The sequence below is a fragment of the Rhinolophus sinicus genome, linkage group LG01, assembly GCF_036562045.2.
Source record: "Rhinolophus sinicus isolate RSC01 linkage group LG01, ASM3656204v1, whole genome shotgun sequence".
In the NCBI taxonomy this organism is placed as follows: Eukaryota; Metazoa; Chordata; class Mammalia; order Chiroptera; family Rhinolophidae; genus Rhinolophus; species Rhinolophus sinicus.
In genome coordinates this window covers 2,145,232-2,164,122 of record NC_133751.1, presented here as the reverse complement: position 1 = coordinate 2,164,122, position 18,891 = coordinate 2,145,232, and the positions used below count along the sequence as shown (strand labels likewise).

At 50.6% G+C, this 18,891-nt stretch overlaps 1 protein-coding gene across 20 annotated transcripts in view; it reads right to left on the bottom strand.

The window, feature by feature from the left end:
* The window catches only part of HSF2BP (heat shock transcription factor 2 binding protein), a 67,748-nt gene that overhangs the window by 48,267 nt on the left and 590 nt on the right, over window positions 1–18,891 (bottom strand). For 4 of the 20 annotated variants that reach the window (XM_074324631.1, XM_019745743.2, XM_074324609.1 and 1 more), the window contains exons 2-7: window positions 18,689–18,743; window positions 18,129–18,406; window positions 17,198–17,348; window positions 6,136–6,239; window positions 2,963–3,112; window positions 1,124–1,256 (exon numbers count right to left, since the gene is read on the bottom strand). In XM_074324631.1, coding sequence (XP_074180732.1) covers window positions 1,124–1,256; window positions 2,963–3,112; window positions 6,136–6,239; window positions 17,198–17,348; window positions 18,129–18,164 — 574 coding nt within the window. In that variant the 5' untranslated portion in view covers window positions 18,165–18,406; window positions 18,689–18,743. Of the gene's footprint in view, window positions 1–1,123; window positions 1,257–2,962; window positions 3,113–6,135; window positions 6,240–6,261; window positions 11,263–11,861; window positions 15,051–17,197; window positions 17,349–18,128; window positions 18,744–18,891 lie in introns of those variants that run through there. The other 16 variants (XM_074324628.1, XM_019745742.2, XM_074324619.1 and 13 more) reach the window with 9 other exon arrangements.

Sequence of the window (18,891 nt, the reverse complement as noted above, 5' to 3'; positions counted from 1 at the left end):
GTGCGCGTGAATGCTGAGCAACCGGCTGGCTCTGCCCGCTGGCCAAGCCTCACTGCCACACGCCCGCGGCAAGTCAGGCAGCTCAAGTTCACGGCTCAGCAGAATGACAAATCGCATGTGTCATAGACCTCTGGCGTCACCAGCAAATAGCAGAAAATCTACTCATCGAATTTGCAAATGCCTTTGTTTGAAGAAAGACCTTAGAACAATTTTAAAAGGGAGAGCAATGCAAGCGTCCCGCTGAAGGTGCTATGGGGAAAGCACACGACGAGGCCGTCCTGCAGCAGATTTAAGGGCTGGGTTAAGCCAGGCCTGGCCTGGACACCACGTGGTCTCCCATCTGCCCAGAAGAAGTGTCACCAATTCTTAAAGGATTAGGAAAGGACTGCGGTCACACAGGATCTCCCTCATCAGGCTGTCAGGAGGTGAAGGATGACACCCCCAGGAACAACAAAATGTCCTCTCTCTTTAACAGCAGGGAATTGTCTGAAGACACACAGCAGACGCAAAGAGCAACGTGAGAAAACAACCCCTAGCAATGCACTTAACTCTTCCGCTGCCTTCAGAACGAAGAGCCCTGCGTCTCACCGGTACGTGCCACCTCCTGTGCTGAGAGCGCGGCTAGTTAGCTGGCTTTGTCCTTTACCGCGGTTTGGCTGCAGAATTCTGTCACAACTACACCTATTACCTTGGGGAGACATTTACTAAGGAGACAGTTTAGGTCTGAAATCTTTAATTATTGCCTCACAACAGCAGCAAGAGCTTAGCTGAGCTCAGCTTAGACTTTTCCTTGACTAGATGTTAATAAAGTGACGAGGTCGCCAAGTGACAAGTACGTCAACACACAGTTTGGTTCTGACTTCGTTTTAACACAGACTGAAGGGAAATGTCCCCTCACCCCGTGCTTCCTAAGGCCGGTGCTCGCTCCCCAACACCGCGTGGACCAGAATCCCCAGGCAGGATGTGTCACCACACACACCTGGGACCTACCCCCGACTCCCCAGGGTGAGCAGCACAGGGGTCTGAGACGGTGCCTGAGAGATGTTTATGCCCACACACCTGACTGCAATCACCGCTCCAGAACACACTGCAAACACTCACTAGTCTGGAAAGAATGACTTACTTGTTACGATTCCCGCCAAAGCAAAAACAAACTGATTCTCATCAGAACTGAGCTCCTTGACGTCTCCATCCAGCGACTTCACAAAACTCTCCATTGTTTGACCAGTGATGCTGAAAAACTTCAAAGCTTTATCCTGCAAGTGTGGAAATGGAAGTATCACCCTTTCACAGATACCAGCATGAAAACATTTGAAAAGTACAAGGTGCAGAAGACTCTAGTGTTAATTACAGAAGCAAGATTTGAAAATATATTCCTTCATTAAAAGTTTCTACTGAAAAGGTCAGAAAAAAAAGCTTTTACTTCACTAGACGTAAATAGGACTACTAGGAGAAAAATTACCCTGAAGCCTAAAGCCAAGAGTAAAATAAAAATATGAGTATGGGAAACAGCGCAAAATTCACACAACGCTGGAAGTACTCGGACGAATTCACACAAAATTACACTAGAAAAATGTGTTCTCTATTTATTCTAGGCATGAAACCAGAGATTTTCAAACCTCTGGCAGAACTGCTTTTCAAATAAAATCTGAACTGAAATCTCAAAAGTAAACGAGGTAAAGCTGGTGGACAGGCTTGTGTGGCACTTTAAAACTTCATCACTTGGCAAAAGTATTTCCAGGTTTGTGGCACCTCCGTGGGGCTCTGAGACCCTGTTGGAAAACCGAGGCACTGACCCAGGGCACAAGGAGCTGCCCGGAGACATGCTAGGACTGCTCTGTGGTCACGGCTACAACCCTGCACCTTAGCTAACTACCCCTGAGCCATACATGCACGAATCTGTGGATTTTATGGTGTGTAATACGGCTCAGAAAAGTCAATAAACTCTGTAAAATACACTTAGTTTCTCCGCCTAAAGCCAAACACAATCTTCACGTTTATAGGTGATAAGGAATTTATTACCAGCCTCCCGCCAAACATGGTCCTCCTGGCTTCCCGTCCCCGACACACACGCCCAGGGCAAACCTCAGTCTTCGCCGGTTCCTTCATTCTGCGGGTCGTGGAGTCCAGCCGCACGGCCGCCCCCGCCCCCGTCGCCAGGCTCTCCTCTCCTTCCACCCCCTGCAGAGCCAGCTCCCTCCACCCGAGCCACTGCACTTCGAATGAGGCTTCCTGTGTGCTCTGCAGCCCCCGCCCCACAGCTCCTAACACGCGCTCTCACTGCCAGGGTAACCTTCCCCACACTCTCCTCCCGTCCTTTCCCTCGTACTCAGAAACCCTTAAGAACCCAGGCCTCCCGCCTACTGGGTAAAACCAGACTGTGCCGACAGTCCTCCAATATCGCATCCCACCCGTCCTGGTCAGCCTCATCTCCCTCCGCCTTCACCAGACAAGCCTCCACTCTGCCAACTGTCCCTAAAACAAATGTCAGACCTCTCACTCTGTGCCTCTGATGATGCTATTTCTGTCCTCGTGAGCTGGCCACCCCGTTCTCAGCCATTACTGCCTATTCAAGTTCATCAAGGCCCGTCTCTTCCTCTGCGAAGCTCCTTGGTGGGTGTGTGTGTGTGCGCGTGTGTGTGCACGCACACTAATGTGTATGTCAAGTGACACATAACATCCGATCCGTTAACTATTACACTGCCCAATGGGTGACGTGTGTAAGAGCACTTTAAACTCAGTTACACACACACAGTGCCAAGCCACAATCCGGGGGTGGTACTACTGCCACTAATACCATCCAGCGTCTGGGAGAGAAGGCATCTCCTGGCATTTGTTTCTCATACCCCCAGAGCACCAGGTTACAGTGCCCCCACACCTACGGTATTCCAGAACTGCTGGGTGAGGGAAGGGATGGGTGCGCTGTGTCAGCGCCCTGCAGGCACCCGCGGCTCCCGCTTACCCCTCCCAGAATGGCTCTGACGGCCTCCTCACTGCTGGACACGCCCCAGAGCAGCGTGCAGGCTGCGGCGCCCATCTCGGTGCAGTACTCGGCCTGCTGCAGGAGCTGCTGCTTCACCTCACTCAGCTGCTGCCGCAGAGCCAGCTTCTCCTGGTGTCAAAACAAAGTCAGAAAGATGGACAGAATTCAACTTCGAAGTATCTCGTTTTCTCTCCAGATATTTTTAAAGGAAAGAAATGCGCACAGAATTACAGAAAACAGTTCGCAAATGAAAACCACGCCTTAAGAGAGCCACAATCATATTTAAAAATTAACTTCAGGGGTAAAATTAACCCCCTTAGAAAAGCACACCCTCCTGCATTAGTTTATAAATACCGCCAAAGACTTGACTTCACCTTCCTTAAGTCAATGAAAACATGAGGCATCTCAGGTCCCAAGTAGCTAAATCCAGGACCAGCACCAAGGGGGACACCTGAACAAAGTGACAACCTTCCCGAGGAGAGAGGCCACGAACTGTCCTCCCAATGTCCCTCTGACCACCATGCGCTCCTACGGTTCAGCTCCAGGTGGGTCCTGGGTGACGCGGGGCTTCCTGCCCTCCTGACCACCCCCACCAGCATCACTATTCCGTGTTACCCGAAATTCCCTTAGAAGGTGACAGTATTTCCTCACTTAATCAGAGATAAACTTAGAAACATAAAAACATAGTTAATTTATTCCGAAGTACAAGTAGCTCAGTGGCCCACACAGTTCAAGTATATCCGATATTCTAGGTTCTCCTTTTAGAGAGGTGAGAACAGGGCAAGTAAAGTAGAGCAGCCGGCAGTAACCACCCTGGGAAGTCAGAAGCTGTCAACACCCAGGCCGACCTCCACCAGCAAAAGGACTACAACTCGCCGAAGGCTCAGGTGATGGCGAGCGTTTCTGAGCAATGAAGTATGTTTAGTTAAGGTTATATACCTTAACATTGATTTTTGTTTGGGACATAATGCTACTGCAGACTTAACAGACCACAGTATAGTGGAAACATAACTTTTATGTGCACTGGGAAATGAAATAACTTGTGATTCGCTTTACTGCAATATTTGCTTTATGGCAGTGGTGTGTGGACAATGTTGCAACAACTTCCCTTTGATTACCGTAAAAAGTAACTCTTTCCTAACAAAAATATATGTAACAAAAACTGGCGGTCTCTGTTTTAGTTGGTTTGCTGGCTGTGAAAGGTGCACGCCGTAAGACAACACAGCGAGGAGAAACCACAGGTGCACAGCCGAAAGGCCTGGTCCAAAGGAGAACACGGACGCTGCCTGCCGCCTGGAACCGTTCACACATGGCAAAGCCAGGCACGGAGACAGCTCCGCCGGCTCGAGCTTTGTGCGAAGGCTCATCTAACCTTCCAGTGACAGCACAGTCCTCCAAGAAGGAACCCACATCCCCTCCGGCAGTTTCACTCCTCCATGAAAGCTGGGCTCTTGCTGCTTTGCCAGGACTCTCGGGGCCAGTCCCTTAGGTCACACCAAGGCTGTCATCGCCTCCAGCGGCCTCCTCCATGGATCTGACTCAATCATCGCTGAGGACACATCTCGACCAAGATCATAAACCAAGCTTTCCTGCTTCCAGTCGCCATTCTCCAGGGGCTTGGGCGCTGCTGCTCATCCAACACACGTCTTCCTGATTTTGAGTCCGTGCTTTATTATCTGTCTTTTCTTACACACTGGATTCAGTAACTTCCGCCTTTCCCTAACGGCTGTTACCCATACTGAAGCATTCCCAGGGTTTAGTCCCTGGAGTCTTTCATGGCTCCTCACCCTTACATAAGCTTCCAGAGTCTGGTTCGTGATCTGTGCAGCAGGACAGGACCGCAGAAAAGGCAGCTGCCAGTGGCAAAAGACACTGCTGTGTCACACAAACGTGCAGGGCTCGCGTCAGTGGTACATGGGCGGGACGATGTAACAGGAAACATCACGGGGAACAGCTGGACTTAAAACAGTCTCACTTTAAGGTCAGGTATGAGGGCAGTGACATATTGGTGATGGGACACTGCTTTTCCATGGCCATTTCATCCTCTTATGCAGGCACTTTACCAGAATGGCTTATTTTTAAATAGTACATCTAACATGCCAGCAAAACAGGCATTTCTCTTATGCTTATCAATTATAAAAACAGACATCTACAATTCTGCGCAATTTAAGCCTCAATCTTAACAAGACGTCTCAGCAATCTAAGGAATAAATGAACCAACGGATTCCATTTTAGTTTATCATGATCTAAATAGAATGACAAAGCTGAAATTTCACCTTTCAATATGTGCTACTCCACCTAACTGAATTTTCAGACTGAAACTCTTTCCTTAACATTTGCCACTTGCTCAGTATTAAAGCCTAGAAGTTTCCATCAGTTTTGGAAAACCTCTTTGTAGCCACAAACATTCAGAACTCCGTCCCATGAGAAGACAGCATGAAACGAAGCTTAGCACACAGGCAGTGGGTCTGGACCAGCTCCTGCCATTCCCGCAGATCAGCAGAACCTGCAGACCCAGCTGTGCTGGGAGACGCACGCTGCACCGCCGGCTGCCGACCCCCTGCCCGCAAATGGGGAACGATGCTGATTGGCAGCCATTACTAGGACAATTCTCGCGCTAGCAGTCAAAAATGAAAATACATTCAAGATCCAAATTTTACCAGACGTGGAAGAATACTTCTAGTTTTACAAGAGAAGAAATAATTTTTCCATACAAAAAGTGAAAATTATGTGTAATTTTTAAGAAATAGTATTAGTTTGTCCTAATATTAAAATGAAATTGGTTATTTCTAAAATATCAGTAAATTATCCCCTAAATTAATTACAAATGTTTCTGATTTAATATACCTCTGATTATAAATTATGTGCACGATATTTATTTCAAGATTCGTATATTATGATTGTTTACGTTTCAGAATGGTCTTTTAAACCTAAAAATTAACAGTGACTATTAAAAGGCTGGACCCAGTAAATAATCTCCACATTAAATGGTTATAGAATGCAAGTGTTCAACGCCTTTCCAAACCTATCAGAATACATAGTTAAAAATGCCATCTTGAGACCTAAAGGCTCAGAAGGCTACCGCTGCCCCTCCGTGGCCACGGCCAGGACGCGGGCGTTCCAGGCAGCAGTCTGCGGGCGCCGGACCGCACCTTCTTCTCTCGCATGCTGTCAGCCTGCACCGTCTCCAGGCGGGCTCGGAAGTGCTCACAGTCCATTCTCAGCTGTTCCAACTCTTGCTCCTTCCTTTCCAAGTCTAGAAGACAGAGACATAAATCTCAATATTTCAAATCACTAATCTTGGAAGCACCCATTTTGCCCCGTCTACTCTTGGAAAACCTGTACCGACTTCTGACGTAGTGGTATGTGCGTAACCAGCCCTTGAGTAACCAATATTCTAAAAGTCCTGCTTTGTAAGTTTTGATTAGTTTTTAGCCCATAGTAAAAAGCACTTTTTTCGTGGTTTTCTGCTTTGTGTGTTTAGGACCTCACTCTACTGCCAGACTCGTACTCGAGGCTTTAAGGAAGTGTGTATTTAAAGGACTGGAGGCAGGGCTGAGAAGCCCGACTGTCTCATGGCACAGACTGTATCTGCTCCATAAAAAGCAGAAAGCAGCTCAGTGAGGAGACAGTGCCAGCCGGGCTGACTCACAGAGCTCGTCTCACCAACTGGCAGACTGACTCAATGGGGACAGCTGCAGAGTCAGTGCAAGAGTGAGAACAACGGTGACAGACACAAGAAAAGGCCACAGGGGACGCGGGGCCTGTGGAGTCCTTCCTCTCCACCATATTCCTTTACATGATGATGCAAACGGCCAACAAAAATCCCAAAGACATCCATGTGAGTGAATTTGAAATAAAAAGATTGCCATTTTAAAGTATTACGCTGCAGAAATACTGACATTCAAAAAGCAAAGAAATACGTAACTAAAACGTTCAGTGCCTTGACTTGCAGGACTGAGGAATTGTCACCTTTATGCTAACAGATCGGGAGACGTGAGCGGCAGCTGTGCTCGGACCTGACAGTGTCACTTCTCTGACTGCAGTAAGGACAGTGGTGCTCAGACCTCAGTGTGCATTAGACGCCCCTGGGGGCCCGTCCTGTTTCTGCTCAGCAGGACTGAGGGCCTGACACTCTCCACGCTCACAAGTCCCAGGCGAGGCTGATGCTGCTGTCTGGGAACAGACAGTGAGGACGACGCAGCTTCGGGACAACGGCCTGGTCTCTCATCACTCACTACGTAAATTGTGCACAGCGCCCGAGGGAAGCCAGCCAGCTGGCCTAGGGAATGCGCAAGGGCGGAAGCACGGAGGGCGGTGAGAGTTCAGAGAGCAGACCCCTGGGAATGGAACCTGACCCCGCCTAGGGAATGGGGCCTGCACACACTTCCTACAATGCCTTAGGGAAAAGGCTGCGGCTTTGTAACCGAGGGGTCTCCGAGAGGACAAGAGGAAGCCCACACGTGAAGTTCAGGGGCACTGCCAAGAACAATGCAGGCATCCCCAGGCTCTGAGAATAAAGGAAGTCTCCACGCTGCCCAGAGACCCTTGGCCCTGGAAGGAAGATTAGAAGCTACAGCTCAATATTCAGACAGCGAGAGGTTATGAAACTGGCTGGCAGCTTCCCTTCAAAGGTGTTTCTGAGAAAGAGGGTGAAGTAACGTGGGACTATTTCCTCTCCCTTCAGTTTCTTTCTGCCTTTTTACGACATAGAAACCACAACATGACTTTCACTGGAATTCTTTACTGTGTCCCACAAATCCTGGCCACAGAAGAAATCAACTATCAATCAAGTGTGAAGCCTGGAAAACTACCAGTTGCCTTTTGTAACAATATTAAATGGAAACATACATATTATTCACATTACTTATAATTATATATGAACTATGAACTGCATATGGCCACAGACAAAAGGAAACAAAATGAAAAAAGACAAAATTAAGAAGGTGTAAATGTTTTGCAATTAACTTTTATATTTTTTTCTATCATTGAACTGCATATTACTCAAACACAGTCAAGAAGATAGGAAATGAAAACTCTACAAGCCTTATTACGTGTAAAAATCTGTAGGAATTCATTCTGACCACCCCAAAGACTGTTTGGTTTAGGGAATTCCGTAATCTCTCCCTCTGTACAGCCGTATAGGACCTTACTGTGAGTCAACGTAACAAAAGGACAGGGTCAAAACATCCACTGCCAGGGCTGCCCCACGGAAGCCAGAAGCCACGCCACCCACCGCAGGCTCTCCGGCCGGGACGCAGTGGCACTTTCCGCAGTGCGAGGCCTCCGCCTGGTGGCCGGACGGCAGCACCGCGCAGGTTCCGCCTCAGCCACCTCTCCTGACAAAAGTCGCACCTTGCATTTGCAACTTGGCCCACAGCGTGCCTGCCACCGAAAACACCTTGAGGGCACGGGTTTCCATGTTTCGTTTCCTAACACATCCCAAATGCCTAGCACAGTACCTGGTATGTAGTAGGCACTTTATAAATATTTGTCACATAAACGAAATTCACTTCTTTATACATTCCTTCTGCTAATCTTTGAATAAAAACATGGCTGCTTGGATTACATGTCTCATTCTTTTTTAATGAGAATATTACTTTTGCAATTTTTTCAGAGACAGACATCTGAACAGTAAATGATACATTACATATAGTCAGGACATTTTCTTACCCATCCTCAGTGTTAGAACACGGAAGGGGGCTGCCACCCAGCCTACACTGTATTTCAATTGCTAATCTTTAGCATTTAAAGTGAAGGAGAAATCTCCATTTCACGGTTAACTGAATGAAGGGTGGCCTAGACGACCAACAGACAGAACCACCTGAATCACAGGCCACTTCCACACCCACGTGTCTTCTGAAATTCATAACCCTTTGACAGTTTCACTGACATGAGAAAGTATCTCAGCTTATTCACAGGAAGGGTACAGAGAACTGTATACAGGCAGGATACAGAGAGTTATAAATGAAAACACTAATCAAAGAAATTTAAACTCTATAAAAGGGATCAATTTCTCATCTCTTTAACACCGGGCATGTTGAAATAAATGGCCAGTTAGTTCACATTTACATGAAAATACTTGCTTTTGACCAAAATAGCTAAGGAAAGGGCCTCAAATAAAGGCTTTTTAATAGCCATTAACTTTTACCTTCTTATCACTAAGAATTTAGAACTAGCTGCTGACGGATTCCATCTTTACTGCGAGCTGAGATGTGGAGGGTGCATTCCTTTGCTATGGCTGCCGTCACCAGTACAGGCTTCCCTCGCTGTCTGCAAGTAGAGCGTTCCTATGAAACCCCCACAAGCCGAGATGGCGTAAAGCGAGGAAGCAATTCCCTTACGGCACATCTTGCTAACGGATGCACAAATAACATGAGGTAAAGCGCACGACGCTGACACAGTTGAAAGCCCTGTGTCCTGATGCTGAGATGCTGAGGGCAGTGGCAGGAAAGGAGCTGGGCAGGGCGGCTCTCCCCACTCCCAGCGCTGCTGCCTCTCTAACGGTTCTCTGCAAACACTTTTGGCCTTTCTTCACAAAAGCAAAAATCGTCTTCGGATTTCTTTCAGTTAGCGAAAACAAGTGCCAACTAATGTAGATCTTTCATATGGGCGAAGTGTCATAACGTGAACTTTTGAAAAGTGGGAGCGGGTGGCTTAGAACAGAAATCTGAATGCTACAAGTTGGAAATCCAGGTGCTGGCAGGCCATGTGCCCCCTGAAGCCCGTCGGGGAGGGCCCTTCCCGCCTCTCCCTGCTGCTAGAGCCCCCGGGCTCCTAGGTGTGTGGCAGCACAAGTCCAGCCTGCCTCAGCCTGCACTTGGCCTTCCCGTCTCTTCACGTTACCTTCCCTGTGTGCGTCTGTCTCAGTGTCCAGATCCCCCCTTGTACAAGGGCACCCGTCATACTGCATTAGGGCCCAACTACAGACCTCGTTTTACCTTAATCACCTCCCACCTGGGGGCCAGAGGCAGCCTGTTGAAAATATAAGTTGAAAAAGAAAAAAAGGGCCGGCCCAGTGGCTCAGGTGGTTGGCGTACCCTGCTCCTAACGCCAAGGTCGCCAGTTCGACTCCCACATGGGCCAGTGAGCTGTGCCCTCTACAGCTAACATTGTGAACAAAGGCTCGTCCTGGAGCTGGGCAGCTGTGAGCAGCTGGAGGTCGGTGAGAGCTGCTGTGGGCTACCGTGTGCTGCCCTGAGTGGATGGCAGCCGGCGACAGCTGCCGTGAGCTGCTGTGAGCACCCAACCGACTGCCTCGGCCCGGGTAGCCAAGGCTCCTAATACCAGCACGGGCCAGGGAGCCGTGTCCTACACAACTAGACTGAGAAACAACGGCTTGAACCGGAGTGGGAGGGGGAAGAAGGGGGGGAAAAAGTGAAAAAATGAGACTATTCCGAGTTTCATGGGAAGGAAAAAAAACCCACTTCAGTTAAGGAGCTTAAATGCATTTGAAATCCCAAGGCCCATTCTAAGCCAGCACAACAACAATTTAATTAGCTGTCAAATTTCTAAAACAAACCAAAGAGGGCAGGGTGGGGGTTTGGAGCCAGAACACGGAAATAGCTTTTTTTTTTTTCCTACACTGCCAAAAATCTGCTTCCACAGCCACGCTTCTTTTCCTAACGTAAAGGCCACTGGAGTAATCTTTCACACGATGAAGAAAACGTGTGACTAACAGGAATTTGTGCTGCCAATGTACCAGGCATTACCTCCTCTCACTAGCTTTTCACACCTGCATGTTAGAGCAGCTCAGTCTACCTTAAATTATCAAGGGAAAGGTTCAGATCTTACCCTTTTTATATCCCCACATGACCTAGCTGTGCCTGACAGATACCAAGCGTGTAACTACTGGATTGATTTATCAACTAAATTCACTGAAAGACTTGAAAACAAACATCATCACAACAATCTAAGCTCGGTTTTGTTGAATGCATATGAATTCTGTTAAAGTATTTCCCAAACCAGAGTCAGCGAATGTTGCTTTTCATTTATTGGCATATAAATACAAATATGTTTATGACGGGGACTCAGGAGTGATTCATTCAAATACTGTCTGTCTCCAGCCTCTCTTGGCCACCTTTCCACCTCCTCTGTCCATAAGGCCTGTAAATCTGTGTCCTTCTCTCCCAGTCCCCTGTATTCTTTCTGCACCGTCTCCACGTGCCCTTTAGGTCCACTCTCCGCCCTGATGTGTCCCCCAGAGGTTGAAGCCAACACGCACAGCAGCCGGCCGCCCTTGCTTCCAGCTTCCTGCTGGATCTGGGGAGTGGCGGGCCCTGCAGGAAACGCGGAGGAGACTGAAGCCGGGTCCCTGACTTCCCCACTGCCTCAAGGCAGCAGTGGCTCCACCTTCCGATGGAGGCTGTGGCCCTGCCAGCACCCACCCTCCTGCGAGGCTGGAAGTCTCCTTCAGGCCTGGGGGGGGGGGGGTGGAACCATGGCACCCCCCCTTCTAGTTCCTGGGGCTTTGCCAGCCTCCTGCTGGTTCCCCGAACCCCACCCACAGCTCTGTCGTCCTCTCTTCATTACATTCTTCATTTCTCCCTTTAGTTTCCTGCCAAGACATGGATGTGATACATTCTGATCTTATCTCATTTGAGCCACAATAACTTTTGGTCAAATGAAATCATTTCTTCTTGGCACTCACTCGTTTGTCCCACTCTATCTGTGCCCCATGACTATCTGTCTAGTTCGTATTTCTACAGACCGGAAATAATAATTCTTCCCAGCTGAAAAGGAGCCCCCCCCCCTTCTAACTAAAGTCAAACTCTTGAGAACTTAATCTCAAAACACCCCACAGACACGTTAGAAATCACGTATTATCATAGTGGTTTTCAACCCCACTGCTAAGAACCCAAGAGTACATCAGGAACACTTATGGTTCTGTAAACATTTAATTCGTATTTCCATTTATTTTTTATCTGGAAATCATTTCAAACTTACAAAATGTTGTATGAACAAAACCAATGTGAAGAATACCCATGTGCCCTTTACCCAGACTCACCAACATGTCACATTTGCTCACGTCTGTAGCACACTCAAACACACGTGATATATTTTTCTGAACCAGTTGAGGGTAAAGTTACATATATCAAGACCCTTCATTCCTAAATACTTCAGTGAATACTTCCTAAGAATAGGGATAACATCTTACACACCCACTACATACAGTTGTCAACTTCAGAAAAATTAGTATTAATACCTTTGTCTAACCTACCACTGACATTCAAATTTTGTCAAATGACCCAAGTTGCCCTCTATAACATCTTCTTCCTTCCAGGGCCAGGTATTGCATTGAAATGTCACGTAGCTTCAGCCCCTTTAGTTTGAAACTCCCCATTGCCTATCCGTTCTGCATGACATTACAGTATACTTTTACATTTAAAAATCACAACATACATAGGACTTCCGTTTCCAGCTAGGATCGTGATGTAGCAGATCAATTTTCCCACCAAGAATAACTAGAAAGACAGACTGTAAATAAACAAAAATCATTCGAAGGGCTGTGAAAGCGACCAAGTCACACAGGCCTTGAGAAGAGGGCCCAGCTCTGCAGCCCGCCCTGCCGGAAGCACAGGCATGTTCCAAAGCAGCTCGGGGTAAGAGGCAGCAAAGCTAAGCAGAGCCGCCCAGTCTCCTCCCTCGGCTGGGGAGCTACAGGACAGCAGCTTGGGGTGGCTCATGACCCTAGAGAAGAAGCGAGCAGAGGACAATGGACGCCCCCAGAGCCATTGCTCCCCGCCAGCACCAGCCCTGCGTGGGAGCAGCACAGGGAGGCGCCGACGCCAGCGGACTGAAGAGCGCAGGCCACGGCACCAGCAGCGCTCCCATCAGCCTCGTGGGGCTGCAGAGACCAAGGCTGAAGGTCGGAGCCTGCCAAGATGGAGGGGCCCTCAGCTGGACCATGCTGTAGGACTAAAAGCCTTGGAGGGAGAATGGACTAGAAATCGGCCAGCTGGAAGTATGGCTGGAACCAGCATGAATGAGCGCAAGCCCTGACGGACGAAGGTGACCCACTCGGACTCGACCCTGACTGACAGGCAGAAGCCAGAGGAAAGAAATCCTTGCCGGAGGAAAATATTTATCCAGAGCCTCTACAAGTTTTCATTCAGCAAGTCCATTAACCAACAAAAAACGACCAGGACGACCCAGAGGAGACTTGGGTGAGAAAAGCCGGCCAAGGGGTGATCCAGGTATTGGACTGACAGACTCAGAGTTTAAAACAACTAAACAATATGCTCCAGAAAATGGGCACCAACAGGATTTCAGCAGGGAACTAAAATAAAAAACAACCAAGTGGAAAATCATTACACAACTAGTTAATGCTACATAAGGGGGTCAGTTGGCCACATACAGTAGAGGCTGTTTTACACCAGAGGCGAGCAGCATGAGTTGTCCACCTTCACCAGCACAGGAGCTGTACCGGACCGTGCCGACCGAGGTCAGGGGCGGGTGTCCATTTGAAACTACACAAAGTAACTTTTTTTCACTGGTAAAGAAAGTGTGTTAGTCAAACGTCCCTCCAGGACGTCACGCCTGTGCTGGTTTGTACTCACTGCTGACGCTCAGTAGACAAACAAGGGTGCTTCACAGTGTTACTGTGAAAACACACCTAAATAAACAAATAAATTTTAACACATTAAAACCAACGTTGCAGCTTTTTAAATGTCAGAAATGAGACTGGAAGCTTATGGCTGCTCACGCTGGCTGTCAGCCACTCACGCGGGCCGCCGGCAGCACACGCCACCTCTGGCTGCTCACAGCAACCACGTTGGAATCAAACCAGTGACCTCGCTGTTAGGAGCACAGAGCTCCAACCACCTGAGCCACTGGCCGGCCCTCAAGTTGTTTTCAAATTACACCATTTAACATCTCAAATGCAACGTAATGCATTTGAAAGGTATTTTCTATAAGACAATGGAGATTTAAACAGGCAATGGCTTTTTCATCATCTCTCTCCAAAACGAACACTTGTCAATTAAGGCAAGGATTAGACCTTGTGACTTAATTGTGAAACAAAAATATCTCACCCCTCTGATTTCAAGCTTCAACATCAGTTTAAATGAAAAGCATCGTGATATTGCAAGGTGAGCTGTTTAAGAAATCTTGACTTTTGCAACTCCTTATCTCTGCGACTTCTATCTTTTTCTTGTTACTTAACCAAAACTAAAAACAGAAGGTGGGTCAGGGAAGAGGCCTTAGTCAGGCCTCAGGCCAGAGCAGACGTCTCCAAGGGCCAGCTGAAGTTCCAAGTTCCCGGTGAAACCTCCACCACCACCACAATCCACTTGGATCCTTCCTTTAACACTCGGTTTCCTGTAGCAGATCCAGCTTCAGAGGACACCACTTTAGGAGGGTGGGGGCCCCCCGGGACCAAGTATTCAGCCCGGCACAGAGAACAGACTTGTCCCATAAGATGGGAATAAACCATTTTGTCTGAGGTAACCGTGCAGGGCGCTCTGACAAAAGGGACATACATGTCCGGGCTGCCCAATAAGGAAGTGAGACAGGGCCTGAGGCTGAGCCCAATGACACAGCCTTTCAGGCCACGGCACAGTTCTGTTTAGGTTCTTGAGTGATCATGGGTTTTGGTGGGTGTTCTCTTTGGTTTTTGGTCTTTACCCTAAGAGCAAGGAGAAGCCATTGAAGACGTAAGCCGGGGAATGAATAATCAGACTGAATTGTTAAAAATTACTTGGCTACAGGGTATAAAACAGACTGGAGAGTGGCCAACGAGTGGACAGTGCCAGGGGCAGAGATTCAGGAGAAATGAGAGGGGCCTGGACTTGGGTGGTGGCAGTGCCAATGGCGGCAGGCTGACGGACTCAGAACGTGTCCACGACAGGAAACCTCTAGGACGTTCTGATAGACAGGTGGGGGCTGAACGGTGAGCAGGAGGTGGGAGCAAGGAGGATCCTGGGCTCCTCATCGGACCGTCGGTACCCTGCGGAGGCTCAGGCAGCCAGTTTTCGGTGGGGTGGAGGGACGGATGTCATGAGTCAGCCACGAGAAAGTAAAAACCAGCTTGCTCTGAGAAAGTGAAACTGTCCTGCAGTTTGTCGGGCTGGGATAACAGACACACATGAAGCCAGCTGCCAAGTTAACAGGAAACAATATTTCTCCCAAGGACACACTGTACTGTAAGCGTCATCGTGACCCCTTCTTTCATGAGTGGTTTCTTATTCAGAGAAAGCTTAGTCTGTAAAATCCCTGCTATCAGAAATTTTGCTTACACCAGGAAGAAGGACACATCCTCCTCTCGCCTGTGGGACCAAAGGCACTGTGACACAGGGCAGCAGCGTGGCTTCCAGGAGCCACAGAACCTCAAAGAAGGATTTGCAGGCACTGAATTCCACATCTACCTCAATTTTGTAGTTTTCCAGGAAACGGGACCTGTGTCCACTGCAGGGAGACCTGATGCTGACCCCTGATGCAGCCCTCCTTTGCCTGGAGCCACAGAAACACAGCTTCCCCTGCACTTCAGCTGGACTCCACCCTGCCCCAAAGCCTAGAGCAGCTCCATCCTTTCCTCTGTCAGCAAGATACGCAGTTCCTCTGGTGGGTGGTCTCCCTCCCTGCCATGAGCCATAAACTTGACCTAGTGAGACTGTAGGTCCTTCCTGATAGTCATAGACTGATTAGGCTAAGACGAGACAATTAGAATTTGAAGTGATTATGAAACACATGGGAAGAAACGCCAAGGAGGACTTAGTCAGGGTTCTGAGCCTGGAGGAGAGGTTTGAGCTACAGCTACATCCAGGAGCCACTGGCACCCAGGTGGTAACTGACGCTGTGTGTGCACAGATGAGGGGAGAAGGGGGCCCAGGGCTGAGTCTCCACTGGCTAACAGGCTGCTGCAGAGAAGGGTGATCAGCAAAGGAGACTGAGAAGTGGCCCAAGACACTCGTGAGGAAGGCCAGGGAGTGCGGGACAAGATCTCCTGAAGTCTAACCTTGACCAAGTCCCCCAGACTCGTTTGTGGCCCTCGCTTTTACAAGCACAATTTGACTTCGGTAGAGGACTGACCTCCAAAGACTGACTCAGGCTTATCACCCATGAGACCCTGATGTGTTTTGTAGACTGCCAGTCTGTTACTCTGCAGTGAGAAACATAACCACCCGGCAGAGTGACAAGCAACAGCCCTCCAGCTGAAGGAATGAGCAGAGAAAACAGTGTTAGTGGAGCCCAGTGAGAGCTGAGACTGTGGGGAAGGCCCCCGGGGGGGGGTCACAGCTGCAGAGGGAGCAGGAAGAAACACCCAACCTCTCTCCACCCACTGACGTCTTCCATTAGTGAGCCCTCCTGGCAGTCAGCGAGGGAGCCAGTGCAAGTGGTGTGGGGGAGTCCACCTCCCAGAGCAGAGGACAGCAGATGCGAGGATTCTGAAGAGGATAAACAGGGCAGGGAGCTATGGTGGCCATGAGCATTCTCCCTCCTCACTCGATATGGCTGCCCCTTGAGCAGACGCATTTGCACAAACCAGAAACTTGTACTGGGAAGATGCCTTCTTGTCTGGACTAGTGCTCAAAACACAACCCAGGCCCCCCAGCTGCACCTTTCCTAGAGGGGACAGCAAACAGTCCAACTCACTGTGGTGAATTAGCCTGAAACGCTGAAGACTGATTTAATTGTAATTCAGCCTCAATTAGGCAATTGCTGAGTCAATCCTGGAACACCGCCAAGAACTTCCATCGGCTCCTAGACTGATATGCGACATGACGGCTCAGCTCAAATGTCCAGTCTGGGTGGGCACTGGGCGTGTCCTGGCAAGGCTGACCTCAAATCGGGGCTAGAAGCTGACCCGTCCATCAACCCAGAGACAAGTAAACCCACATCCAGCCACGTCTACAGACACATTTGCCTCCATGCAAGGTTTCCACAAGGCAAGGCCCTTAACTTACACCAGTAAGAACGTCTTAGAACTTTCCATTATAAAAGGAGGAAGTTCTGCCGAGGAAGACAGGTGGACAGAAAGAGAAGCTGGTGACAGATACTTCAGAAAGCTAGCAGCCCTCCAGCAAAACCCTCCGACAAAACCCCAATTACTCACTTGAGCGCCTCCCTCCCTTACGATTCTCCCAAACGTCACTAAAGACTGTAACTGTTCCCTGCAGGTTATTTACTGTTACTCGCAGGCATCCACGCAACGCAAACCTGCTGGACCAGGTCGCTCGCTAGCATTAGGGCTGTGAGAGGTGAAGCGAAACTCACTTTTTTCTACAACCTTTAGTTTCTGGGCGCTTTCCAACGCGTCCCCGCTTAGGACTCGGGGCAGGAAGTCCCGCAGCTGCATCACTTCCGTCGTCAGGCGGTCCAGGTCCTTCTTTCTGACTTGCACATACTCTTCTTTGGCTCCCACGCGCTAGAAGAACAAGCGGATCTGAAGCTGAGTGCGTTTCTCTCCGGATCACGCAGACCAGCCGCGCACCAGCTCGCCTCCTCGCAACGCCTGTCATGTCCACAGCTTCCGAAGCAGGTCTTTGCCCAACGCCCTGCGCTGCGCGAACCACACCTTAGAGCAGCAGCCCCGCCTGCCAAACGGCAGCCGCGTTTTCAGGCGCGCACGACGCCGGCGCCGCAAAGCCACACAAAGCGCCAGCGTCTTTCCCGCACGTGTCAGCGCCCCGCTAGTCAGGAGGAAGGGAGTTTCACCAAATTCCTCCCCGCAGCGCCAGGCCTCGGCTCGCCTCTCGTGTGGTGTCCGCCACAACCCTTCAGGGGTGTCCAGGCCAGAATGGGAGGCACAGGGAGGCCGGGTGGCTTCTCCAAGCGCCGCCGTAACCGGGACACAGCGAGACCTGAGTGCGGGGCTGGCTCCGCCTCCCACGTCACGTGCCGCGGCGCTGACGACGGGAACCCTGACCCTCCTACAGACAGAAGCCCGACACCAGCATCGCAGCCTCGTGGGCCGGGGACGCCAGGCTTCGGACGGCGAGCAGCACCGCCATCACCGCCGCACGGTGCGGCCGCCCGGACCCGCACCCGGTTTCGGAGGAGGGCCGCCCCGCCGCACCCGGCCCAGGCCACGCGGTGCTGACGGGCCCAGGGCTGGTGCTGCGCGCACCAGGCGAGGCCCACACGGGCCTCAGGACCGCGCGGGGAAGCACATGGCGGCGGCACGGACACCGGCCTGCTCACTCACCTTGCGGGCCTCCTCGGCGCCCCCGGCTTCGCCCATGGCCGCCACGCCCGGCTCCGCTCCCTGCGCCTGCGGCTCCCTGCGCCTGCGCGGCGTGCGCGCCCTCTGACCCCGCTCACGCCGGAAAGCGCGGGAACCAGCGCCAAACTGCGGCCATGCCCGGGTGTGGCGAGCGACGAGGCCCAAGCCGCGGTGCGCGCCGGCTCGCAACCCACGAACCAGGGGGGACTCCCTGGATCCGCGTCAGCTCTCCTGGCTCAGCGGCGGTTTCCGACTTGTTACTGCGAGGTGGAGAGACAGTAAGACCCAGGTGTGAATGTCAAGTGCAGTAACAGCACCGGGCCTTCCCTGCTTGGCGAGAGCCGCTGGAGGAAGCGCGATGCCGGCCAGGGGCCCGGCCCCCGCGGCGCCCGCGGCCACGCTGCCCACGCTCCACGCTCCTGGAGCGGGGTCCCGGCGCTGTGACAACAGGGTCCGCGGGAAGTCTGCCCCCGCCCCCCCGGGAACGTCAGTGCGACCAGCTGCCTAAGCTGAAACGACCTCCGTGGACGTGGGGACATCACCTAGTCCGTTCGCTCGCCCCAGGAGGCCCACTGGGTTCGCAAAGTCCGGTGCAGCCTGTAGGTTGAAATGTACCGATTACTGCGCAAGGAGGACTTCGTCCGTCCCTGAAACCCGCAGGAAGCCGACGGCGCCGATTCCCTGCAGGGCGTGCTCTCCAGGCCTGAGCGCGACGCGCTCCAAACCCCGGCTCCCGCCTGCACCT